This window comes from Gracilinanus agilis, chromosome 3 (genome assembly GCF_016433145.1).
Source record: "Gracilinanus agilis isolate LMUSP501 chromosome 3, AgileGrace, whole genome shotgun sequence".
Lineage (NCBI taxonomy): Eukaryota > Metazoa > Chordata > Mammalia > Didelphimorphia > Didelphidae > Gracilinanus > Gracilinanus agilis.
In genome coordinates, this window is record NC_058132.1 from 338,390,431 (window position 1) to 338,417,779 (window position 27,349).

General features: G+C 39.1%; 1 protein-coding gene across 1 annotated transcript; it reads left to right on the top strand.

The window, feature by feature from the left end:
- Positions 1-27,146, top strand: MUC13 (mucin 13, cell surface associated). The gene is made up of 11 exons (XM_044669161.1): positions 1-49; positions 5,290-5,667; positions 9,526-9,654; positions 10,822-10,925; positions 11,932-11,990; positions 14,022-14,170; positions 16,615-16,728; positions 19,291-19,411; positions 21,045-21,082; positions 23,134-23,218; positions 26,927-27,146. The coding sequence occupies exons 1-11, from the start codon at positions 1-3 to the stop codon at positions 27,144-27,146; spliced, it is 1,446 nt and encodes a 481-aa protein (XP_044525096.1).
- Positions 27,147-27,349: the final 203 nt, after the last annotated feature.

A 27,349-nucleotide genomic window follows, 5' to 3' on the forward strand; every position in this document is an offset into this window, starting at 1 on the left:
ATGAAAACCTTCTTTTTACTCTCCTGCCTTCTTCTTTTCATGGCTTCTGGTAAGGAACTTCATTTTTCTTTAAGGACCTTTAGCTATTATTGGAAAGGGACTGTGGCCAAACATGGTGGACAGATAGACAGGGAGAGCTAGAGAAGAACCATACTCTCCTCCATCTTGAACGCTGTCACAGAATATTTCACTCTGTGGCAAAAGGATTATTCAAGGTGGTGGCAGAAGAGATTTATTTTTTATCTAGAATTATGAGATTTAGCATATGAGAATTTTGTCATGGAGAGTCTCCAAGGTAATCAGTTGAGCAGCCCCTTCCATGCTTCCAGGATATTAACCAATATCACTGTACCAGATTCGAGGATGGCTCCATGAATGATAAAAACAGCAGAGCTCATGTTTAGATAGAATTTTAAGGTTATAGAGTATTTTTCCTACCCAAATCTTGTGAAGTATGTAGTGTGAGGATTGTTATCCTATTTTACAGATAAGCAAACTGAAAATCAGAAAAGGTGTGACTTGCCCATGACCACTGATGATGATGATGATGATGATGATGATGATGATATATAACTCATATATAGCCTGTTAAGGTCTTCAGAATGCTTCATATATGTTACCATATTTGGTCTTCACAACTACACTGTGAGGCATTATTATTATCTCCCATTTTACAGATGAGGAAACTGAGAATCACAAAAATTAAGCAACTTGCTATTTATTATGTTACTTATAATACTCAGACATAATCTTTGTGCAATTATATATAATGTATAACATTATTTAGTAATTACTTATAATATCATTATATCACTTAATATAGCAAATAAGTATCTGAGACAGGATCTGAGTTCTGATTTTCCTGACTTGAGGTTCAGTTCTCTGCTCTGCCAACCCAATAGACAGGTACTGTGTCAGAGATTGCTCTCCTGACTTCACATCTTATCTTGTGGACTTTCTGCCCTAGTATTAATCAGAGCGAACCCTCATTACAGTTGTTTAAAACTCCCTTCCCAAACTACTTGTGGATTTCATACTACAGCTAAAGACAATCTAACTATTAACAAGTTTTTAAAAAATAACCTTAAGCTAATCAATATTATCAGAGAGAGCTCATTCCATAAGAGCAGTTTGATAAAGGAGGGGAATTACTGATTGCTGTAACCATAAAGGTTTTAAAGGTTTACAAGGAAGTTTGAAAAAATATTAACAAAACAGAAACACAATGCCATTATGTATTATCATTAAGTATTCTTATCCTCTTACTGAGACAGGCATAAATGTACATGTAAATTAGACATGCGGATGTTTTATCAAGCTAATTTGAATTGAAAGTCTGGTCTGGTGACTTTAGAGGCAGCAGAAGGTGCCATGGAAAATACCTTTGATTTCCATTCCCAGGACTTGGATTTGAATCTTAATTCTGCTCTTCAACCCTAAATCCTATAATTGATTCAGGGAAACAGAGAAATAGTTTCCAAAAATCAAGAAGTTTGATAAGATACAAAAAGCATGGATACCTGTTTTAGAGAAGTTAGTGGTTGAAGCAGAGCATAGGGCTTCAAGGAATGATTTATTATAGAAAAGTCTTGAAAACTGAAGGGTGGAAAAGGATAATAGCTTTAGAATAGCTGGCGGGCTGAAAGAAACCCAAAGATTGAAGTTGGCTGAATGTGACATCAAAAAATATTACTCCTCAGATGGGTACACTCTGAACTCAAGAGTAAGGTGTGAACAACCCACACAGTAAAGATTTTACTTCCTTGTGGTTGGTCTAGAGATCTGGAAAAAAGGGATTATAGAATTTAGAGCCAAGAATGACTTTAGAGATGATCTAATTCAACCCTTCTATTCTACAAATGAAAAACTCAGACTAAGAAATGTGAAAAAACTTGCCTAAGGTCCCCAAAGATAAACTGGGCTGGGAGCTAGAAGCAAAGCTGGAAAATGGATGATATTCCTCATAGCCTTACTCCTATGGTACTTAAGGTTTGCTATGCCTGCTGGATCACCTATATTCTTCTGGTTTAAATATTCTGGATTATGTGTTTGTAATTTGTATCTAATTTGTTTTGTATCCTGAGTCCTCTCTGTATAAGATGTTGCAAAGTAGTATCATGCCCAGAGCAATTAGGTAGCACAATGGATAGAGTGCTGGATGTGGAGTTTGGAGGTCCTGGGGTTCATATCTGGTCTCAGTCACACTTCCTACCTGTGTGACTCTGAGCTCGTCACCTGCCCAACCCTTACCACTCTTCTGCCTTGGAACCAATACATAATATTGATTCTAAGATGGAAGGTGAGGGTTTAAAAAAAAAAAAAGGCAGTGGTATCTGGCATGGTGCCTGACACATAGTAGGTGATTAATAAAGATTGATTGATTGGGAAAGGAGAGAATTACAGGCATGAGGCATGGCCTATGCAAGAGGTATAAAGACAGGAGACAGAGTGCTAAGTTTGCAAAAGAGCAAGATGGACAATTTATTTATTTGTCTTGCCATCTCTATTTATTTGTTCATTTATATATATATATATATATGTCTATATATGCACACATTTTTTAATTTAAAAACCCTTATCCTCTATCTCAGAATCAATATTATGCATTAGTTCCAAGGCAGAAGAGTGCTAAGGGCTAGGGCAAGGCAATGGGGGTTAAATGACTTGCCCAGGGCCACACAGCTAGGAAGTGTCTGAGGCTAGATTTGAACTTAGGACCTCCCATTTCTGGGTCTGGCTCTCAATCCACTGAGCTGCCTGGCTGTGTTCTCCCCCCTCTCCCTCCAAGATGGACAATTTAACTGGATCATGGAAAGCATGAATGAGATTTCTAGATTTAATAGGAAATCACTGGACTTTTGCTTTAGGAAAGTAATTCTTAGCAGCCATGTGGAGAGAAGCAATAGAATGAGGCCAGAAGACCAGTTAGGAGATTATTGAAGTAGACAGGTGAGTGGCAATTAGGGCCTAAACTAGGGTAGTATCTCTGTGAATGAGAAGGGATAGAAATGAGAGCTGATGGAGCAGAAAAAACAAGATTTGGCAACTGATTGAATATGTGAGGTGAGGGAGAGGGAAGAGTAAGGATAATGCAAAGATGGCCAAGAGACTGGAAAGATCGATGGTGAAAAGGGAAAAGGAACTTCAAAAGAAGGGTAATGTCAGGGTTTTTCTCATTTGGGATTTGCCTTGGGCCCATTTTTGTTTTCATACCTACCATGAGCAATTTCTTTTCAGACTGAAGCATTTATTTATTTCTAAGGTAAAAATGTATTTCTTTTCACCTGCTGTAGAATAAATTCTACAGGTTTTTCTTGTGTTTGAAGAAGGAACTGTGACTTTGGCTTCAGAAATAGGCTCCTGAACTTAATAATAATAACAAATATAATGAGAAAAGTTCATCATTTTCTAGCACTTAGAGGTTTACAATGCCCTTTCCTCACCACATACTTATGGGATAGGAGGTGAAAGGATTATAGTCTCTCAGAATCAAAAAGAAATCTGGCATCATCTAGTCAAGCCCATGCTTGAACAAGAAAGAATCTTTTCCATATCCAGCTTCCCCACCAGAACTCCTGAAGGAGGGAACCATTCTGTTCAACAATGACGCTTGGCCTAATTGTCAGAGACAATGAATTAATTGGATAGCCCTATTCTTATTTTAAAAAATTAAATAGATTTTAAAACTGATAAACATTGCCAGGATTTCTTATATAAAGTATTTTCCATCTGACGGATATTTATTAAGCATCTGTTCTGTTCAAGGCACAGTGCTAGGTGCAGGGGCTACAAAAAAGAAGAAAATGGCCTCTTTACTCCAATGGTTTCCTACCTGAAGTTTGGAAGTTGGGGGCATTTTTAAGATTTTCCCTTTTCAATAACATAGAAAAGTCCTAACTTCTTTTGACAGTGTACAATGTCCCATCTCGATGGATGGAGGAAAAAATTTTTTGAAGCTTTTTAGTGAATTTTCACCTATAGATCCCTCCTGTTTCCATGTTGTATTTTTGCAACTATAGACATATATGGTACCACCTCTTGTTCTTTGCTGCAGAGGCCGAATGCAGTTAATCTGAAAGACTGATTTGCCAACCTAGTTTGGGTCAAAATTCACCTTCGTCATATCCTCTGCATAGCATCCAAAATATTTTTCCTTTACCCACTTAATCAAGCTCTGGATTGGTCAAAACCAACCAATCATGAAGGAGAATTATAAATAGGTCAGCCTTTATGCCTTTTGGAAAAGGAAATATGAACAAGGAGGCAGGAGAAGTAAGAACATTTGGAACTGGGAACGGAAGGTGGCGCAATTAAGGGTTATAATAAAATTAAGAGGAAGTGGGAGCCATCATAGGTTTCTGAGAATGAGAGTTATATAACTGAAATGAGGCTACTAAGGGTCCTTATTGCATAAGAGGAGCCATGAGGTGGTGGCATTTGGGAAGGGACAATATATACATATATACCTCAAGGGCATCAAAGATAGAAACAAAGGTTTCAGGTTCATTTTTTTTTTTTGATAGCAAAGAATTGGGAACAAAAGTAGATACCCACTGACTGAGGGAATAGTGGAAAAAGTAATGGTATACTGAATGTAGTAGAATATTATTGTGTGGTAAACAATGATGAATGTGAGGAATCTAGAGAAGTTTAATGAATTGATATGTGACAAAATAAGCAGAACTAAGAGAATGAAATGCCTAATGTCTACACTAATGTAAAAAGAGGGATTTTTTTTAGTGGAAAGAAGTCAAAATCTGAGTATTTGAAAATCCAAAGAAGATACTGCAGAGCAAATAAGGAAACATACACTATATATATTCTCCTAGTATTAGAGAGCAAAGGACTATTAGACGAGAGATAGATATAATTACATATTTAAAAAAATAAAATATTATGTATTTTTTGCCCAACTGTTTTTCTTTTTCAGCAGGGGAGAGTTCAGTGTGCAGGAAGGGGTGGGGAGGGCCCCTGAAAGGACTGTGATGTAAAGACAAAAAGCATGGATGCAATGTATTTTTTAAAAAAGGAGATTAGAGGATAGGAAATTGTCTATATAAATTAGCCACAGCTACCTTCTTGCCATATGATATAACTTAATGCTAGATGAAACTAAGTAGATATTCTCAGCTCCCATCTGCACAAAAATGTATCTGTCTTGTGAATTCTTGAAGAGCAGAGATTCTTGTGTAAATTCAGTTCAAGTTGGGTCAAGTAAGGCCCAATAACCAAAATATTCCTCCTGCAATCTACCTTTTGAATTCAAATTTGGTATTTCTGTCCCACCAGGCAACAATCAGGCCAAGACAAATGCTACAACACTCACACCAAACAATGACCAAGGTTTGGATGCCATCCTGACCCCAGCATCCATGGAAACCAAGGATCAGACTGGGGATACCCTGAACCTAACGTCTGTGGAAACCAGCTATCAGAGCACCAATCAGAGGAACAATCAGACCAGCCCTCTGACCAAGGGCACCACTCAGTCCCCAGGATCCACAGAAACTACCCCACTGACCAAGGGCACCACTCAGTCCCCAGGATCCACAGAAACTAGCCCTCTGACCGAGGGCACCACTCAATCCCCAGGATCCACAGAAACTAGCCCTCAGACTGAGGGCACCAGTCAGCCCCCAGCATCCACAGCAACCAGCCCTCAGACCAGTAAGTATCTTGCCTTGAGACTGGATTAGAGGTTAACCTGAAAAGATGAGAATGAAGGTTGAGGTATCCATCCGCCTCTGCCCTTATTTTTGTGCCGTGACTTCTTTGACCGTGGGGCCTTTGTAGCTATGATTTAGTTTCAGAGAAGGCCTGAATAGGTCTGGCAGACAAACTGGTTATAGTCCTGCCAGGTCTGAAATATGGCCTGCCACTTTCACCTTGTGCTGGTAGGTCATAGGTCATGCCATGATATTTGGGTTTGGGGAGAAAACTTCAATTCCAGGAGTCGAGACAGAACAATTATCTCTAACTCAGAAGCTTTGGACATAGCACCATCCAAAGTGCTTCTCTAACTACTGACCCCAAAAGGGAGCCAAGAAGTCTTGACATATAGCCTTATGGTTATGGCTGGCACCTTTATTTTCCTAAATGAATTTCTTCCTATCCCTGCTCCCATTGGCTCTCATTTTCTTTTTTTCTTTTTTTTTTTTTAAACCCTTGTACTTCGGTGTATTGTCTCATAGGTGGAAGATTGGTAAGGGTGGGCAATGGGGGTCAATTGACTTGCCCAGGGTCACACAGCTGGGAAGTGGCTGAGGCTCTCATTTTCTACTATGAAGGCTGAGGAGGAAAGAAGGCAAACCTATAGGCAGTGACTTAGTGTATGACTAATACAATGCTTTTCAACCCTCTGAATTTTGGTGGAATTTCTCACGAGAGAAGAGATACTGTTAGAATCAGCCAATTAAAGGGCCCTTAGGGGTCCATCTAGTCCAACCGATTTATTTTCCAGAAGAACAAGCCAAGGCCCAGAGAAGTCAAGCAACTTGTCTGGCATACATTATCAGCTAGTGACAGAGTAAAGGCTAGAACCTGATTCTTTTTAGCTCTTCCCACTCTGATGATGTAACACTTTGGGATAACTTTGGAAGAATATTATCTCCCTTCTCCCCAATAGATTTAGAGCTAGGAGGAATTTAGATGCCATCAAATCCAAACCTTTCATTTTAAAGTTGAGGAAACTGATTTGTGAAAAGTCTGATGGTTTGCCCACAGCCAGAAGTATTTGAGGCAGAACCTCAACTGAAGCATTCTGGCAGCAAGTCCACTACTCTATTCATTGGGCCAACTCTCTGCCTTGATAGCCCAAAGGCTTTTCCATATATTTGCTTTTTTCCCCAAGACCCAAAGGACAGAGTTATTGGCTCTCATGGATTTAGAGTTAGAAGGGGCCTCAAAAGTCATCTAGTTCTAGTCTAGCCTCCTTCTTTTATGGTTGAGAAAACTGAGATCTGGGGAGTTGTAGCTTGACCAAGATCAAAGTCACATCTAAACCCTTTCTCTACAGCATGTTGGAATACCTTCTCACCCTTCTTCCACCTCCCATCCCCTACAGACCCGACTCTCTGTTTCCTTTCTTATTTGTCATTTCTTTAATCAACACCAGGAGAAAGAAGAAAAGTCAACATTGCCCCATTGGTTTTCAGTGTACCTATCAGGGAACCTGTCTTTTGTAGTCTATAAAAAACTCAATTTTTCAGCATATCCTCAGAAAGACATAGGCAGAGAGACAGACAGAGATACCAACAAAAAGACAAAGAGACAGAGAGAAAAAAAGAACATCAGTTTTATTATTTTAAAGATCTAATCTGTTAGTAACTATATTTGAATTGGATAAAGCTTTGCCCAGTAGTCTAAATGAAATCAGCTGGAGTAATTAGGTAGCACAGTGGGTAGAGAGCCAGACCTGGAATCAATAGGACTTAAATTCAAATCTGCCCTCAGGCACTTCCTGGTTGTGTGACTCTGGGTCTGGGCAAGTTACTTAACTCCATTTGCTTAACCCTTGCTTGCCCTTTCTGTCTTAGAATTGTTAATAAGAGAGAAAGTAAGGGTTTAAAAAGTGAAATAAAACTAAGGAAAAAATAAAAAGGATGTTGGACTAGTGGTACCAGATCTTAAACTGTACTATAAAGCAGTAATCATCAAACTGATCTGCTACTGGCTAAGAAATAGAAAGGTGGATCAGTAGAATACACTAGGGGTAAAGGTAAGTGACCTTAACAATCTAGTGTTTGATAAACCCAAAGATCCCAGCTTTTGGGATAAGAACTCATTATTTGGCAAAAAGTGTTGGGAAAATCAGAAAACAGTATGGCAAAAATTAGATATAATATCTCACAACCTATACCAAAATAAGGTCAAAATGGATATATAATCAAGACATAAAGAGTGACATTATGAGTAAGTTAGGGGAACATAGGACAGTTTACCTGTCAGATTTATGGAGAAGGGAATAATTTATGACCAAACAAGTAAGAGAACATTACAAGATGCAAAATGAATAATTGTGATTATGTTAAATTAAAAAAGTTTTGTTCAAACAAAACCAATGCAACAAAGATTAGAAGGGAAGCAACAAACTGGGGGGAAAAAGTTTATAACAAGTTTCTATGATAAAGATCTAATTTTTCTAATATATAAAGAACTAAATCAAATTTATAAGAATGCAAGTCATTTCCCAGTTCACAAATGATCAAAGGATATGAACAAGCAATTTACAGATGAAGAAATCAAAGCTATCAACAATCATATGAAAAATGTTCTGAGTTCCTTTTGATTAGAGAAATTAAAACTAAAACAACTCTGAGGTTCCACTTCAGACCTATCAGACTAGCTAATATGATAGTAAAGGAAAATGATAAATGTTGGAGGGGATGTGGCAAAATTGGGACTCTAATGCATTGCTGGCGGAGTTGTGATTTGATTTGACCATTCTGGAGAGTAATTTTAAATTATGCCCAAAGGGCTATAAATGAATGTATACCTTTTGATCCAGTAACACCACTACTAGGTCTGTATCACATAGAGTTGAAAAAAAGGCAGGGAAGATCTACTTGTACAAAAATATTTATATCTGCTCTTTTGGGGATGGCAAAGAATTGGAAACTGAAGGGATGTCTGTCAATTGGGGAATCAATGGCTAAACAAATTGTGGTACATGATGGTGATGAAATACTATTGTGCTATAAGGAATGATGAACAGGATGATTTCAGAAAGAGATGGAAAGACCTACATGAACTAATGCAAAATAAGTGAGCAGAACCAGGAGAACAATGTATATAGTAACAGCAATATTGTGGAATGATCAGCTGTGAAAAATTTAGCTAAAAGATCCAGACAATTCTGAGGGACTTAAGACAAAGAATGCTCTCCACCTCTGGAGAAAGAACTGTTGGAGTCAGAATGCAGATGAAAGCTTATGATTTTTCAATTGCTCATTTGGGTTTATGTTTTGGGGTTTTGGTTTTGTAGGATTACTCACAAAAATGAACAATATGGAAAAAATTAAACAAAATTAAATATAAATGAATGAAATCTGCCTAGAAATATAGGGAAGAACAAGAAGATTTTAGGAGGCCTTTCCTATCCAAAAATTCCTGGTGAGGATCAGAAACTGAAATTGTTTTATTCTTTATTACATACAGGCTCTAACTCCTAATTTTTGAAGCTTATTGCATGGTGTTACATCCAAAGCCTCTGAGTTAGAGGCAATCGTTCTGACCCTAGACTCCTGGGATCTCAACTTCCCCTCCAAACCCAGATCTCTTGGTGTGACCTATAACCTGCTAGTGCAAGGTGAAAGTGGCAGTTAAAGCCAAATGGCAAAAAAGGAGTCAACAAAGCCTTGTATGTGTATGTGACCTTCCCTTCTGAGAGCTAAGACAACTGGGGCAGGACTGTGGGCCTGGGCATTTATAGAGATGGAGGAATGTACTGGTATTGCAATATCCAAAATTTAACCTTATAGGATGATGCCACAGTTGGTCCTTCACCTCTTCCATTTTGTATCCTAGCTCCTGAAAGTCCTTGTATAAAGAAGGGCTGTGGAGGTGCTTCCTCTTGTATAGAACTGAATGATGAAGCCTATTGCCAGTGTTCAGAAGGGCATTACTATAACTATAACGAGTCAATGTGTTATGAAGGTAGGTTGTACCCTGTCCTAATGGTACTTGAAAAGCCAAATCTTATTAAAACACACACACTCACTCACCTCTGATTTGACCAATGTAGAGAACTCCTGGTATAAAAATCCCCTCTACCAATGTAGATTTTTTTTTTCAGTTTATGTATGGTTTTAGTAAGTTTTCTAGGACATGGAGAAGTTCAGTGACTTTTGGCTACACAGTTTATGTCAGGGGCAGGACTTGAACCCTGGGTCTTCTTTTCTAAAAGAGAGCTTCCCTTTCTCTGCCATATCTATCCATGCTGCTGCTTCCTGGTTGCTTGACCATTGTAGAGAAACCCCATTCACAAAAGCAGTCTAAGTAGCCCCTTCTGGTACTGAGTTATCAAAGAAAGGTAAAAAGTGTCTTCCTTGGACTAAACAGCCAGGTCAAAGACTAGGACAAAAATAATAATTTAACTTTTGAGTTATAGAACTCTCTGCTACCAAGTCAAAATGACTAAACCTTACATGGTATCCATCTGCCCTAACAAACTTTTTTCCTTTTTAAAAAAAATTGACTTTTTAAAGCTCCAGGAGCCCAAGGAAATTTTCCTTTGAAACTGAAGCAGAATCATAGATAATAGATTGTTAGAGCAAGAAGGAAACTTAGAGATTATTAAATTCAGTCTGATAAGGCAACTGAGGCCCCGAAGAAATGACTCTACCAAGGCTACATAGTTAATTAGTGACAGTGTTGGGCTGAGAATTTAAATCTCTTGACTCCTAGTCCAAGGATGTCTCAGATGTACCATGGTCCAACTCTGCCTTAGCCAGTCAACTTTCTGTTGAACTAGAGTTTGGGCTTCCTTTAGTGTCGTTCAGTCATTTCAGTCATGTCTAACCTATTTGGGGTTTTCTTGGCAAAGATACTAGAGTGGTTTGTTATTTTCTTCCCTAGTTCATTTGACAGATGAAGAAATGTAGATAAACAGGGTTAAGTGACATGCCCAGGTCACAGTTAGTAAGTGTCTAGGGCCACATTTGAACTCAGGTCATCCTGACTTCACCTGATAGCCCTTCAGTAACTTGAAGAAGCCCATCATGTCCACTTCTACTCACTACCCTAGGCTAAACACCCTTTTGGAGAAGATTAAAAGTTCTTTATTTAAGTAATATGTCATTCATATATTTGTTTTGTTTTCAGGAAAAACATTCCTTGGGACAATTACAGTATCAACGGACATATCAGGCCTAGATGATGAAAAGTCTCAAAACTATCAGATTTTCTATTTTGATGTAGAAAATTTCGTAAGTTCTTCTTCAATCTTCACAAATACTCTTAGAGGTCTTTCAGTGAATTTTGTTCTTGCAATGGTAATAGTAATAGCTCGACATTTTATCTGGCCTTTTAAAGACTGTGAAGCACTGAAACATGCATTTTCTCATTTGATACTTACAGTAGCCCTGTGAGGCAGATGAAGAAACTGAGGTTCAGGGAAGTTGTGTACTTGCCCAGAGTCACACAAATATTATGCATCTGTGATTAGGCCTGGGATTCTTCAGCCACTATATCCTGCTTCCTTATAGGAAACAAAACTCAGTTGAGAAAATCACTAAAGAATGGATATCAGAGCTATTAGATGATGTTTTAAAAATTAAATGACTTGATTTCCAAAAGAAAGAAGGAAAAAACAGACAGAAGAAAATTCTACCACATGCTTTTTAAAAAAGTTCTAAAAGCTCTTGCTTTCTCTCAGTTCCATTGTAAGTTATTTTGAGTATGTATATGCTATATGTATATCTCTATATCTATCTATCTATCTATCTATCTATCCATCTATCTATCCATCTATCTATCTATCCATCTATCTATCCATCCATCCATCTATCTATAATCTATCTATCTCTATCTATCACCCATCCATCTATCCATCCATCTATCTATCTATCTATCTATCTATCTATCTATCTATCTATCTATCTATCTATCTATCTATCTATCTGAGTTCCAACTTCTCTCCCTCCTTCCCATCCTTCCTTTTTCTTTGCACCACCCCCCAAGAAGGTAAGTAATAGATTTTGCATGTGCAATCATGTATAACATTTTCTCATATTAATCATATTGTGGAAGAGATCAAACAAAAAGGAGGAGAAGAAGGAGGAGAGGATTCTTTAAAAAACAGCTGGATGAATGTCTAGATGCTGACAAATAATGTATGTTTAGGCTAATTTCCAAACTCATTTCTGTTGGTACCCAAATTTCACTTTTTTACCTGACCATAGACATGAACAAAATTCTTCTTCTATTTTACAGTTTAAAGATGCATTTGCCAAAGACAATACATTTCAACAAACAATAATTCTTGACCTACAGTAAGTTGGGGAGAGGGAGTTCTGCCTCTGTCCTAATTTTTCCCAAAGGTCTGTGCTGCCTAAATTCTCTGTCATTCTTGCCACAAGAGAACAATTTTAGTCTTCCCTTGATGCCACTGCTTGGATGTGGGGATGTGGGAGGAACAACTTGGTTTTGAAAACTCTTTCTAAAAAGGGACTACGATTTGTTCTGTACACAGCAGGAACAGATTGTTTGATTCATGGCTTCCTGCCCAAACAAACAAAAATAGTTTTTAAATTACTGCTTCTCCCCACTACCCCATCCTTGAAAACAAGTCTTTGTTTTCAATCATTTCAGTCATGCAAAACTCTTCATGACTCCATCTGGGATTTTCTTGACAAAGATATCAGTGTAGTTTGCCATTTCCTTCTCCAGCTTATTTGACAGATAAGGAAACTGAGGCAAAACAGGGCTAAAAAACATGCTTAGTGTCTGCAGCCAGATTTGAACTGAGGAAGATGAGTCTTACTGACTCTAGGGCTGGCATTCTATCCATTGAGATCTTTGTTAAATGCTGAATGTTAATAAAGGAATGATCCAGTGAATGGAGATTCTTTTTGGGAGATGTAGTTATTTGCTAGGGTAGAAATAAAGCTTATCATGTAGGGGATAACAAAATAAATTGTTTGGACACTCACCTAGAGATGGTATAGTATGGAAGAAAGTAAATGGGTTCTAGAGTCAAAGGATTTGTGTTCAAATTTCACCTTTCACACATTCTGTATGATAATAGTCCAGTCATTTAACCTCATTTAGATTCTCTTTCCTCACTTGTAAAATGTTAGGAGGAAGGAGACTAGATAGCCCTGGAAATCATTTCTGGCCCTAGATCTTTGATCTTATGGCATGATGTCTGGGCTAATCTGGAGAGATCCATGGTCCAACCACAATAGTAGTTGTAGACAGGGAGATGTTTTAAAGGAAGGTCTACTGGTCTAGCCTGTACTTGAATAAGAACATCCCCAATAAGAACAAGAGCGTACAAGAACAAGAAGTACAAGAACGGAACATCCCCAATAAACAGACCTCCAGCTCTCTCTTGAAAGCCTGAACTGAAAGTTCTCCCAAGGCAGTCCATTCTACATTTTGATAGCAGCTTTAATTATTAGGGAAAACTTCCTACTGTAACTTCCTTGATGTAAGGGTAAATATACATTTTTTCTTTGTAACTTAGAGCATCATAGATTTAGAGACAGAAGGATCCTTAGAGATCACTGAGATGAGTTTAAAATTGAGGAAACCAAATCCCAGAGAGGTTTAGTGCCCAAGGTCACATGGCAGAGTCAAGATTTGAAACTGGGTCCCCAGATTCCAAATTCAATATTCTTTCTACTCTGCTATGCTATATTTCTGGGCAGTTAGATGATACAATGGATAGAGTACCATGTCTGGAGTCAGGAAGACTCAAGTTCAAATCTAGCCTCAGACACTTACTAGCTAAGTGACCCTAATCTACTCACTTAGCCTTATTTGCCTCAGTTTCTTCATCTATAAAATGAACTAGAATAGGAATTGGCAAACCACTCCAATATCTTTGTCAAGAAAACCCCAAATGGAGTCACAAAGAGTTGGAAATGATTGAAACAATTGAACAGCAACATATACTGTGTTTCTACCCTTTCTCCCAAGTGGTCCTTGAGGACCAAGCAAAACAAGTTAAATCCATCTTCCTTGTGACAATTCTTCAAATACACAGATGTCATGTCTACCTCACCACCCCAATGCTTGTCCCTCCAACTCTGAGCCTTTGTTTTTTCAGATGAAATATCCCTAATTTCTTCCCTTCTACATATGGTGTGAAGTTGGGCCCCTTTGCTGTTCTGATTGCCTTCCTCTGGATGAGCTCCAACCTATTGATTTTTAGCATTAATGCTAAACTAAGGAGTTCTAGGTTTGGTTGCATAGAAAATGGAATTGGATTTCAGGGATGGGAGTAGTAGCTTTTCTATAAGGGTCCACCAGCATAATCTGTGATTGACTAAATATTTATCCTCCTCACTTCATTCCAGGACAACGACCAGATCTGTAATTCGCAGTCAAGGCCAAGCTGTTGTAACAGTCACAAACATATTTGAAAAAAATTCCAAAACTAACGAGAATGACGTTATGGAAGCCATTAATAAACAAATGAGCATTAATAATACTTTTTCTTACCAGGGTAAGTATGGCAGAATTTCCCTTAAAAATCACCAAAAGATCTGCCGATTTACAAGACATATTTGCATTAGGTGTGGAAATAAGTTTTCCAAGGAAACTCCAAGCCTTAAAATGAAAGCCACAAAGAATATCCATGTTTCATTTTAGCCAAATATTCCCTTTTTCTTCTTTTCTTTGAATTCTCCCACTTGTCCAGGAAGAAACAAAATGACATTTTTTCTGCCCTTTGGCTCTTTTACACACATCCTCATTGAGAGAGTAAGAAAATGGCCATGGGACAGGGAGAGAAAGAAGAAAAGAGATGGCCATACCCTGACAGACAGAGCTTTCTATTGGAGAAAAAAAGCATGTTGAGATTTTTGCCAACTTGCCTTGCCTTCTGTCCTACTCTTAAGCACGTGGCACAATCATAGTACATTTTATTATCTCCGACATGACCTGTCAAAAATAAAACTGAAAAGACAGTTTGAAAGATCTACTTTGAAACATAAAAATGTTAATTTTTGTTGTTGGCAGTCCTGTCTGACTCTTCTGACCCCATTTGGGGTTTTCTTGGTAAAGATACTGGAGTGATTTGCCATTTTCTTCTCCAGATCATTTTACACATGAAGAAACTGAGGCATCAGAGTGAAGTGACTTGCTCAGGGTTACATGGCTACTAAGTGTCTGAGGCTGGGTTTGAACTCAGAAAGATGTCTTCCTGACTCCACATCCAGTGCTTTATCCAATGCACCACCTAACTGCCATGGCTAACATTAATATAGCATTTACTGTGTACAGGCACAGTACTACATGCTTTATATCTATGTTATTATAATCATATATTTACATACATAGTTTTAAATATATTTGAAATATCTAATTGTATTAAATATCTAATTACACATTTATGTACATTCTTATGTAATGTGTTATATTATATGTCTATGTGTTACATATACATATATTACATGCATGCGTATATAATATATATTTTATGTATATGCAATATATTTTTTATATATGTTTATATAATATATATGTATAAATATATAAAATCTCATTTGCTTCTCACAATAACCCTGGGAAGTAAGTGCTAATGTTATTCCCATTTTATAGATGAGGAAACTGAAGCCAACAGGTTAAGTGACTTGCCCAGGGTCACCCAGCTAGTAAGTGTCTGAGGCCAGATTTAAACAGATCTTCCTGACTCCAGACCTGGGGCTCTATCTCCTGTGCCATCTGGTCTATGTTAAGATCATAGCCTCCATAAGGATGCTTTTAAATGAAATGACAAATAAGGAAGAGTCTCTCAGGTGTGTTTTTAAAATGCATTTTATATTTTTAAGATGAATGTTTATTAAAATTGTTTGTTGACACACCACCTACAAATTTCTCCAAATTTTCTTCTCCTTCTCCCAAAGAGCCACCCCTTACAAGGAATAAAAAATGAAAATATAAAACCAGTTCAGCCAAAGCAACCAATATATTGAAAAATCCTAACAAAAATTCTTTGCAGTATTCAGTTGTTCACATTCATAGTCCCTCAACTCTTGTCCAGAAGATGGGGAATGTACCTTCTCATATCTCTTCCTGAGGACCAAGTTTGGTTATTATAATTTTATGGCATCCATTTTCTATTGTGGTGTTGTGGTTCTTTCCAAAAATCAATTGATCAGTAAGCATTTATTAGGGACCAGGCAGCCAAGTGATGCCATAGTGTAGTGTTAGGCTTGTAATCAGGGAGACCCATCTTCCTGAGTTCAAATCCAGTCTCAGACCCTTTCTAGCTATATGACCCTGGGCAAGTCACTGAACCCTGTTTGCCTCAGTTTCCTCATCTATAAAAAGTGACCTAGAGAAGGAAATGGTGAATCGCCCCAGGATCTTGGCCAAGAAGACCTCAGATGGGGTCACAAAGAGTTGGACACATCTAAGCAACACCAACATTGTTTTCCTCGTTCCATTTTCTTCCCTCTACAATAAGTTCCTACAAGTCTTGCCGTGCTTCCATTTCCATCTTATTAATCATTAACATGGTGTAAAATGGATTTTCTTAATCTATAGTCTATATGTTCCTGGGCAGCAACTTGTTTAGCTAGTCTCCAGTGGATGGGCACATATTAACTTTCCCCCACTATGAAAAAGTTCAGTCATGTATTTTTTTAACCCGTACCTTCTGTCTCAGTATCAGTTCTAAGGCAGAAGAGTGGCAAGGGCTAAGCACTTGAGGGTAAGTGACTTGCCCAACGTCATACAGCTAGAAGTCTGGGGCCATATCTGAACCCATGTCCTCCCTACTCCAAGCCTAGTGCTTTCTCCACTGCATTACTTAGCTGCCTCACAGTCATATATTTTTAAACATGACAATTTGTCTACCCCCCACAAAGGGCTCCTTTTGCAATGAAAGAAATGAACACGACCACTTTCTGAATAAGTACTGATTTGTTGACTTTCCTTCTTTAGAGAAGAATACCTGTGACCTGACTGGTTGCGTCAATGATTGCACAGATGGTTTAAAATGTACATGCCGAGCAGACCTGGCAAGACCGCAAATCTCTCCTTCTTCTTTCTGCTCAGGTAAAGTAATAGTAAAAATAGTAAACAAGTAAAGCCATTTCTCTATGGCTAACCTTTTTCTCCTTTCATGTTGGCCCTGCTGGTTTTATTGATGTTTCTGTCTGATTTTATTTTAGATGTTGAAAGCATGGAATAGAGGATAGGGCACTGAACTCAGTCACTTCGAATCTGGCCTCAGGCACTTACTAGCTGGGTGATCCTGGACAAATCATTTTGCCTCAGTTTCTGAATGGGAGGCAGCTTAGCATTGTCACCTTAGTAACTAGCATCAATATAGAACATTAAGGTTTGCAGAATACTTTGCATAGATGATCTCATACGATGCTCTCTAATGTAGGTGCTACTATTATTCCCATTTTCTAGATAAAGAAACTGAGGCTGAAAAAGGTCGAGTGATTTGCCAGAAGATCCTTATTTTCTGTCTTAATAACAACTCTAAGACAGAAGGACAAAAGACTAGGCAGAGAAGGTTGAGTGACTTGTCTAGGATCACACAGGTAGGAAGTATCTAAGGCCATATTTGAACCCAAGTTCTCCTGATTCCAGGGTTGTGTTGTGAGCCAGGGATTGTGGGTTCGTGTCCCATCTGGGGTGCCAAACTGTTAAAGAGATTGGGGCACCAGGGATGTAAATGTGTCCTAATGGTTTGTGGGTACACACACTGGGTTGAATGAGAGACAGGACTAACCAGGACAAGGAGACCAAGAATCAAGAATGGCAGTTGAATTACTGTCACTCTGCTCACCCTAGGCCAGGGTCTTTGGAACCAGCAGGCAAGGTAAAGGGTTTTTTAATAGTTTTAATTATGATTTACTTATAAAGGTGGGATAGGGGATTCTACACTTAATACCCTAAAGGACAAAACACAGGGGCAAGGGGAGAACTTGTCTACACTAACTCTAATTGACCTAGGCCAGGCAGGGCTCAAAAAAGCAGTAATGGAGTCTCTGGGAAGGCTGCTTCAAACCTGGTTCCAGCCAGTTTTGACCAGCACAGCTAAAGGGCCTGAGGGTGGTTTTGAGGGTTCTCACAGTAATCCACAGATGATCACAGAATGCCAAAAGCCAAGGTGGTCCAAGGTATCCAAGTAGAGAGAGTGTGCTTGAGATGCTGTCCACCAGGTCCCAAACCCCTCCTCCACTTGGTGCAGCTCTGCAGGTCTTGTGCACTTGCTAAAAGCCACCACCACTCAAGATCCCAGGGAATCAGGATGCAGGTCTGAGATCTCCCAGGGATAACAACAGTTTGTGCCAACCACTAATGGAGTCTCTCTCAGAGAACAAGCCCTACTTCCTGCTCCTTCATTCCATCTTGGAATTCTCTAGCCCTTCCTGCTAGGTCCATACTATTACTAACTAATCTTCCTTACAACAGTTGGCACTCTATCCATTGTGCCATCTGGCTTCCCTTAAGGTGGGAGTTTAAATTCAGGTCTTCCTCGCTCTGAATTCAGTGCTTTCTCTAATTAGAGAGCTAACCTCAGACTCAGGAAAGCTTGGGTTCAAATTTCACTTCTGATACATACTGACTGCATGACCCTGAGCAAGTCACCTCTCAGGGACCCAGGAAACTCTATAGGAAAAATATCCAACAAATTATTATGCATATTTATTACAAAGATTTTTTGTTTTGTTTTTAATATGGAAGGAAGAAGAGAGAGAAGAGAAAAATTGTTTCTTAATTTAAAAAAATTAAGACCAGAAAAAAAAGGAAAATTTCTTCTTTTTTTTTTTTTAAACTCTCACTTTCTCTCATAGAATCAATGCTAAGTAGTAGTTCCAAGGCAGAAGAGTAGTAATGGCTAGACAATGGGGTTAAGTGACTTGCCCAGGGTCCCACAACTAGGAGGTGACTGAGGCCAGATTAGAGCCCAGGACCTCCCATTTTTAGACTTGGAGTTCTGTCCCCTGTGTTAGCTAGTTATCCCCCAAAAGACATTTTTAAAAATTTTAACTTAATTTTTCATTTTTTTATTGTCATGCAAAAACCCACTTCCATATTGTTCATTATTGTAAGAGCAACTCATACATAACCAAAATGCCAAAATGAAACCCAAAACACACCGTTATGAAAGACACTCTAACAAAGACATTTTCTAAGACAGCAGTTCTTGACTTTTTTCTTTTTTTTGGTTACTGTACCCCTCGACTTTTTAGTAAACCTTCTCATTCCTCATCCTTAATAGGCAAGAAACTTAATCATAGCCATTCACATTCACATGTACATAAGAGAATAAAGAGATGAATGGTTGTTTTTTCTTTTCCAAGGATAAGCCACCAATTTTTGTATTTATATATTAGAAAGTGATTCAGAGTTTCTGGAACATTCCAACAAGTGTTCTTTAGGTTAGACCACTTGCTCTAAGAGCTCTCCTGTGTAAGACCACAAGATCTGCACTGAGAGGAGCGTGTCCTCACTGCAAGTCGCCGGAAAACACCGGTCCTGACCAAAAAAACCAAAAAACTAATTCTAAAAACTACTGTGGGAACGTGAGATCTGAGGGATAAAAGTGTTATTGCCCGTGTTATCTTTAAAATCTTGTTTTTGCAATGCCTTCTCCAGTTTGTTCCGCTGATTGTGAGGAAAAAAACCATCAGCAATGTATTAAAGATCCCAATGCTCTACTTCCAAAATGCCAGTGCCTGCCGGGCTACATCAGGAAGGATGATGGCAAATGTCAGGAGTAAGTAGAATAATCTTCTGCTATTTCTCCAGAGGTGGGCGGGCAAAAAGAGGGATCAATCAAGTTGGTGTTGGTCAATAGATACAACAGATTATGAAGCCAAGAGAACTCAGGGCTGGGAAGCAGAAGTCCAAGACTCAGGAGTCCTGGGTTCCAGACCCAGTTCTGCCTTAAGCTAGCTGTGTGACATTGGCCCATAAATCATTTCCTCTGGTCCTTACCTGCACAAAGGGCATAGGACTAGGGAAACCCAAAGGTTCCTGTGAGCTTTGGCATTCCATGATTCTTTATGATCTGCCAACTTGGAAAAAACCTCAGGCCAACTAGGAGATCAGTATACATAAGGTGAGGCATTTATTCAGGGTTGAGGAATTGCAATTTGGGACAACATGATGCCTTATTCAGATAGGGATGCCTAGGGAAGAAGGGGAGAAGGAGATTCTTATAGGGCAATGATTCCCAAAGTGGACGCCGCCCCCCCCCCCCCCCCCCGTGGGTGTTGCAGCGATCCAGGAGGGCGGTGATGGCCACAGGTGCATTTGGGGGCAGTGAATAACTGTAAGGGGGCGGTGATAGTATGTGACAGGGGGCGCTAAGTAATATTTTTTTCTGGAAAGGAGGTGGTAGGCCAAAAAAGCTTGGGAACCACTGTTATAGGGCATAGTGGTAGGGCAGGTATACAGTCTGGATACACAGAATAGCCAAACAACAAGAAGGGAGTGTTGAAGGAATTGAGGGATTATTTAAAAAAAAAAAAGATTGTAGAAATATCCTTGAGATTATCTCTGTCTGAAAACAGGGACACTTGGAAACTGCCAGGATATTCAGAAGTTTTCTTGGGGACAGTGAGTTATTAATCAGGGGGTAACTAGATGGCTCAGTGGTTTGAGAGCCAAGCTCAGAGACAGGAGATACTGGGTTCAAATGTGACCTAGACACTTCTTAGCTGGGTGACCTTGATTAACTTCTTTAATCCCTATTGTCCAGCTCTGACTGGCCTCCTGTAGCTGAACCAAAACATGATTAAAAGAAGGAAGGAGGGAAGAAAGGAAGGAAGAAAAAGAAAAAGAAAGGAAGGAAGGAAGGAAGGAAGGAAAGAAAGAAAAAGAGAAGAAAGGAAGGAAGAAGAGAAGAAAGGAAGAAAGAAAGGAAGGAAGAGAGAGAAAGGAAGGAAGAAAGAAAGAAAGAAAGAAAGAAAGAAAGAAAGAAAGAAAGAAAGAAAGAAAGAAAGAAAGAAAGGAAGGAAGGAAGGAAGGAAGGAAGGAAGGAAGGAAGGAAGAAAGGAAGGAAGGAAGAAAGAAGGAAAGAAAGAAGAAAAGAAAGAAGGAAAGAAAGAAGGAAAGAAAGAAGGAAAGAAAGAAGAAAAGAAAGAAGGAAAGAAAGAAAATATTAGAGCAGAATAGGAACTCAGAGTTTCTAAAGGGTTGACAGAATTTATTATTTTAAAGTGGAGGGGTTCATCTCAAGAGATTTGGGGGATGTTTGCATTGACCAGGCTTTTTAGCCAGAGGTGCAGAGGATTGGTCGGCTACTCAGAGGGAAAAAGGGTAGGATGGAGGAGGGAGGAGAACTTTGACATGACTAACGCCAGAAGCTTTTAAACTTGGTTTGACTATTTTTTATTCCTATTTAGGTGCAGTTTTGGATATAGTGGGGTAGACTGCAAGAACAGTAAGTATAATGATTAATTTATTATTTACTATGGGAGAATCATGAATACTGTGCCCTTTTAGAGTCTGGCCTCTACAGCCTCCCAGTAGGTGCTAATGAGTTAAACACAAGTCAGCAAAATGAGTTCTGTGCAAGGCACAATGAAAAGCAGGAGATACAAAGATGAATGATCTTTGTGCTTTCCTTTATCTTATATACATTTTGTTTATACATAGTTGTTTGCATAACAGCTGCCTTATCAGACTAGAAGTTCCCTGAGAACAGTGACTTAAAAAAAAAACACGCCAGTATCCCCAGCTCTTAATACAGTGCCTAGCACATAGTAGGTACTTAACAAAGGCTATTTGATTGATTGATAGAATAATATCCATTTCCTGACGTCAAGGACTTGTTTTTTTGTTGTTCAATAGTTTCAGTCCTGTCTGACTCTTCATGATCCCACTTGGGGTTTTCTTGGCAAAGATACTGGAGTGGTTTGCCATTTCCTTTCCTAGCTCATTTTACAGATGAGGAAACTGAGGCAAAGAGTGTCATCCTGCTAGAAGTGTCTGAGGCCAAATTTGAACTCAAGTCTTCCTGACTCCAGGTCTTATACTCTATATACTGTGCCACCTAGCTGCCCCCAAATAGCTTATAGCCAAATACAAATAGTTGTGATAAAGATAATATAGAGTATCATAAGAGGCATAAACAGAGAATGAGGTTTCTAAAGGGGGAGGCAGCTTATTCATTTCAGGGAAATCAGACTCGTAAAAGAGCAATGAATGATAAGCAGAATTTGGAATAGAGATGGTGGGGAAGAACATTCTAGAGCCATACAACATGAGCAAAGATGCCAGAGGCAGAGGCTATTCAGCAAAGTCATCATGTAAGGGATTTTGGGAGACAAAGCATCTGGGGCTCATTTTGAAAATGAGGAAATAACAAAGGTTTTGAATGGAGAATAACAGAATCCATACTATGCTTAAAGAAAACTTTTCTGGTTGCCTTCGATAAGACAGACTGGAGGTGAGTATCCCCATAATCTCAGCAGCTAGGTGGTACCATGCATAGAGCACTGGGCTCGGAGTCAAGTAGACTCATCTTTCTGAGTTCGAATCTAGCCCAGATACTCACTAGCTGTGTGATCCTGTTTTCCTCAGTTTCCTCATCTGTAAAATGAGCTGGAGAAGGAAATGGCAAACCACTCTGGTATCTCTGCCAAGAAAACCCCCAATGGGGTCACCAAAAATTGGACACAATTGTCACGACCAAACAATGTCATCTCCAGAACATTATTGTGGTCACCTGAGCATTTTGTAGCGAAACCAAGACTTCAGTATAAGCCAGGGTGGCTCTTTTCTTGGGGACAGGAAGGATTTTCTCCACAGTCTGTTTCCTTCCATCACCACTCACTAGGGCTCTATTAGAAACATGGAGGACTTGACTAGGAACAAGTGAAACAGTCTGGTGTGATGAAAGGAACGTTTAACTTGGATGCAGAAGAGCTGGGTTAGAGTTCCAGCTTTGCTCCTTTCCTGCTCTATAACCTGGGATAGCCACAGAGACATTTCCAAATCTCAGAACTGTCATCTATAATGTGAGGGAGGCAGACTAAAAGTGCCCTTCTCAGGGGCAGCTAGGCAGCTCAGTGAATTGAAAACCAGACCTAGAAAGGTGTTGGGTTCGAATTTGATCTCAGACACTTCCTGGCTGTGTGAGTCACTTTCCCTTTCCATTCTTCTGCCTTGGAACCAATATCCCCTTTTGATTCTAAGACAGAGATAAGGATTTCATTTTTTTAAAAAGCGTCTTAGTTTGAAATCTGTGCTCCCAAGATATTGAGAAATTCTGGTATAAAAACCACATATTCCAATTCTGTCAAATTACTTACTGGAGCCATTTTGGAATAACTCTCTTCTATGGTATTTGGTGTCAGAATTTCCACTGCTCTGTGGCTACTACAATTAGTTTTGCTTTCCTGGCCAATGTGGCACAGAGGAGCAGGTTGAAGAGAAGCGAATCTGTAGGTCAAAGGTATTTACTGATGAGGCTGCCTTTCTCTCTTTCAGACTATCTGCTGGTCCTCACTGTGGTATGTTCTGTCGGTGGGGCCATCCTCCTGGGCACAATAATCTCTCTGATTGTTGTAGTCAGGTAAAAGACTGTTCCTTTTTAGCTCTGTAACAACTAATGGCTTTGGTTGATTTGTTGTTTTCATATTATAGATCCAGAAAGGGATCTCGGAAGCTCAGCCCTCTCATTTTATCCCAAACCTCCATCCCACCTTGGCTCAGAAAGATTTAGCAATTTGCTCTAGGTCACACAGTATGCATGAGAGATGTGATTCAAACACCTGGGACTCCAGAGTCAGTGATCTTTCCATTGGGCCATGCATTTTCCTCATACCTACTAGACAAAGTATTTGTTGTTGTTGTTCATTTGTTTTCCAGTCTTGTCTGACTCTTCATATCCCCATTTAGGATTTAGTTGGCAAAGATATTGGGGTGGTTTGTCATTTCCTTCTCCAGCTCATTTGACAGATGAGGAAACTGAGGCCAACAGGGTTAAAGTGACTTACCCAGGATCATATAACTCATAAATGTCTGAGGCTGGGTTTGAATGCTGTTCTTCCCAGTCCCAGGCCCAGTGCTCTATCCAGTGTGCTGCCTGTCCGCCCCAATTAAATGAAGTAGGCAGTACAATTACTATTGACTCTTTTTTTTTTTCAGATGAGGTCAAGTGAGCCACAATATGTTAGAACCAGGACTAAAAATTTCAATTCTGAGTGCTGTATTCCTTCCCTCTACCCTCTAATGTCATGTTATTTATCAGCATTTTCATTTAGTTGACAAAGAAAAGCCTATCCTAGGCTCAAAACTCTAGCAGAATTTCTATCTCCATTTTTCTTTCCCTTACTCCAGACTATACAATGGCTCCCCGTGGTGCTCTCTAGCAAACAGTTGATTCTCTGCCAAAAAAGGGCCCTTTCTGGCTTTCTTAGACTTTGGTGTGTTCTGGAGGTTCAGAACCATGCAGTATATTTGCTTTACAGAATTATCTTTCAGTATAAAATGGCAAAATCCATGAATTTAGCATACTTTAGGAAAGATTTTAAAAAATATTCATTCATTTAAAAATATATTTGTTGGTGGGGGCCACTGATTCCTTTTGGAGGGTGGGGGGAAATTCTTATTTCTATTCTCACCCTAAAGGAGCAACAGAAAATTCCTGGGCTTTTTCTATGAGACTGGCTCTATTGTCAGCCTAGGTAGAGAATTTGAAAGCTTGTGACCTTGACCACAATGGGATTTTGTTGGTGGTTTTTAAACCCTTACTTTCTGTCTTAGTAACAACTCTAAGAGAGAAGGGCAGAGGCTAGGCAAACAGGATTAAATAAATTGCCCAGGACCACACAGTTAAGAAGTGTCTGAGGCAAGATTGGAATCTAGGAACTCCCCTCCACCCCCACCCCACTCCTAGGGGCCTCTTGCTCACTTGCCCTGTGTACAGATTGGGAAGCTTGCCCTGGATACAGAGACTCCTAGTTATGACTCTGGTCCAGGGTCTAGCCTAGTTAAGTCTAGAGAGGCTCATAATTCAGCCAACTACAGAATGGTGGATTTTTTAATCATAGCAACTCTTGAAGACCATCTACCAAGTTATACAGGGGATTTGATCTATATTCCTGGAGGCACTGGGGAAATCACAGATGCTTGGAATATTGACGTATAAAGCACCTCTTATGCCACATGAAATATCTCATTAAATAGCTGGATCTCATTACCAGGTAAAATGGTGGAGTGGTAAAAGACCTGACTCTAAGGGCAAAAGGATGCAACATCACATGCCCTCTTTGCTGCCTATTACTTGTAGGCATTGGGCAAGTTACTTCAGCTCACTGATACTCAGATTCCTCATGTATACAATGAGGGAAAGGGAAGGGTGAACTAAATGATTTCCTAAGTCCCTTTTAGCTCAAAATCTATGATACTATGATGATAGCAGAGTCCAGGAACCTGTACTCTCTCATGTCAAACCTACTGTAACACAGCCTGAAAAAAAATGGAAGCTATCATCTCAATTCACATTTTTTCATGAAATTTCTCCTTTATTTCCTTCCTTCCTTCCTTCCTTCCTTCCTTCCTTCCTTCCTTCCTTCCTTCCTTCCTTCCTTCCTTCCTTCTTTCCTCTCATCTATTCTAATCCTCTCATTTGAAAACTAAAGAAACTGAGTCTCAGAGGAGATAAATGACTTACTCAGGGTCACATAGGCTGTGTCAGAACTGAGATTCATACTGAAGTTACCTTTCCCTCTTTTTGTTGCACTTTACCACCTCTGAAAAATAAGACAAACAAATAATCCATTGTGACGAGTCAGGAATCGGATCTTTAAAAAATTAATTTAATTTTTGTTTTTTATAATATATAATATATATATAATATAATAAATATTTTATTCTCTCAATTACATGTAATAATAATTTTCAACATACATTTTCTAAACTTACAAGGTTGAAATTGTCTCCTTCCTTCCCCCCCCCCACTCTCAGAAATAGTTAACAATTTGATCTGGGTTATGCATACATGTGTTATCATGCAAAAAATACTTCCAAATTGGCCATTGTTATAGGAGAATACTGGTATGCAACCAAAAGCTCAAAATAAAACTGTAAATAAATGAATGTGGGAGATAGTATGCAACAGTTCTTTCTCTGGAGGTAGATAGCATTCTTTGTCACAAGTCCTTCAGAACTGAATTGAGTCTTTCTTACGGAACTCTTTAAAAATATGTATATGAACAGCACCATGGTATACTGAAAAGACCACTAGTCTGAGACCTGGGTTCCAGTCCCAGATCTACCACTCATTAGCTTTGGGGGTCAATCATAAGCCCCCTTTTCTGTCTGGGCTTTAAAATGAAGGATTGAAATCATTGATCACAGAGGTTCATTCCTTCTCTGACATTCTGTCACTATACATTACCCTTTCTTAAAAATAAAAAGGTTTTATTGATGCTCATTTTTTAATGGCCATCCATTTCCAATGACTCTGCCTTTCCCCACTAGAGTCCTTCCTTGTAACAAAGGGGTACAATTAAGGAAAACCAATTGATGCATTGGCTGTGACTGGTCATATCTGCCTCATTGTGGCGTTTCAGTTTGCTGACTGCCAATAACCAGAAGCTATATTTCACCGTCAGTTCTCAGAGGTCATAATTAATCTTTGCACTGATATTAATAACAGCTAATATTCATATAGAATTTTATGGTTTGTAAACTATATAAATGTATTATATATACATATATATACAGACACACATATATGTTTATATATGTTATTTCTTTAGAGTCCCTTGTGAGCTAGACACTCTGATTATCCCTCATTTATAAATGAGGAAATTGAGTTGAAGAGAAGTTAAGTGATTCAGTCGCATGTTGTTCAGTTGGTTCTGACTCTTCATGACCCCATTTGGGGTTTTCTTAGCAAAGATACTGGAGTGGTTCGCCATTCCCTTCTCCACCTCATTTTACAGGTGAGGAAACTGAGGCAAATGGGGTCATGTGACTTGCCCAGACACACATAGCTAGTGTCTGAAGCTAGCTTTGAACTCGTGAAGGTGAGTCTTCCTGACTCCATATCTATCTATCCACTGCACTGTGTAGCTGCTCCACAGTCACATAGCTAGTAAATATCTAAAGAAGGGTTTGGATTCAAGTCTTCTTGACTTCAAGTCCAACACACTCTCCGCTGCAATGCTTAGCTGCATAGGCCTCTGAAATCTTTCAATGTTTTTTTTTCAACCTTTACATTGTTTTTATATTCTACTTTCCAAGACCTCTAAGGGTAGATTTCTCATTACAGTTCAAAGAAGAAGAGGAAGAGCAACGAAGAGGACAGTCTGATCAGTAATGACTCCAATATGAGGTTGGGGACTCTAGGATTCAGCAACCTAGGAGCCTCCAATGGGAGCCTCTTCCCCAAGGTCACTGCTAATCAATATGGCAGCACCCAAAGCAATGGGAGAAGTAATCCCTATGAAGACCACTATTCCCCAAAATCTATGCCTGCACGAGATTATTAGGTAAGCATTTGCCATTCATTCCAGTTTGGCCTTTCAAGGTAAAGTATGTGCTTTAGAGTGGGAGAGAGAAAGGCTAGGGTCCAGTCCAATGTCTTTAATTTGGGGACTTCTCTGGTCACAGCCTTCTGTTTTCTGAGTGCTTTAGCCTAATGCACAAGCTAATTGATGTTCATATTCTAACTAATAGACATTACAACTGGGAT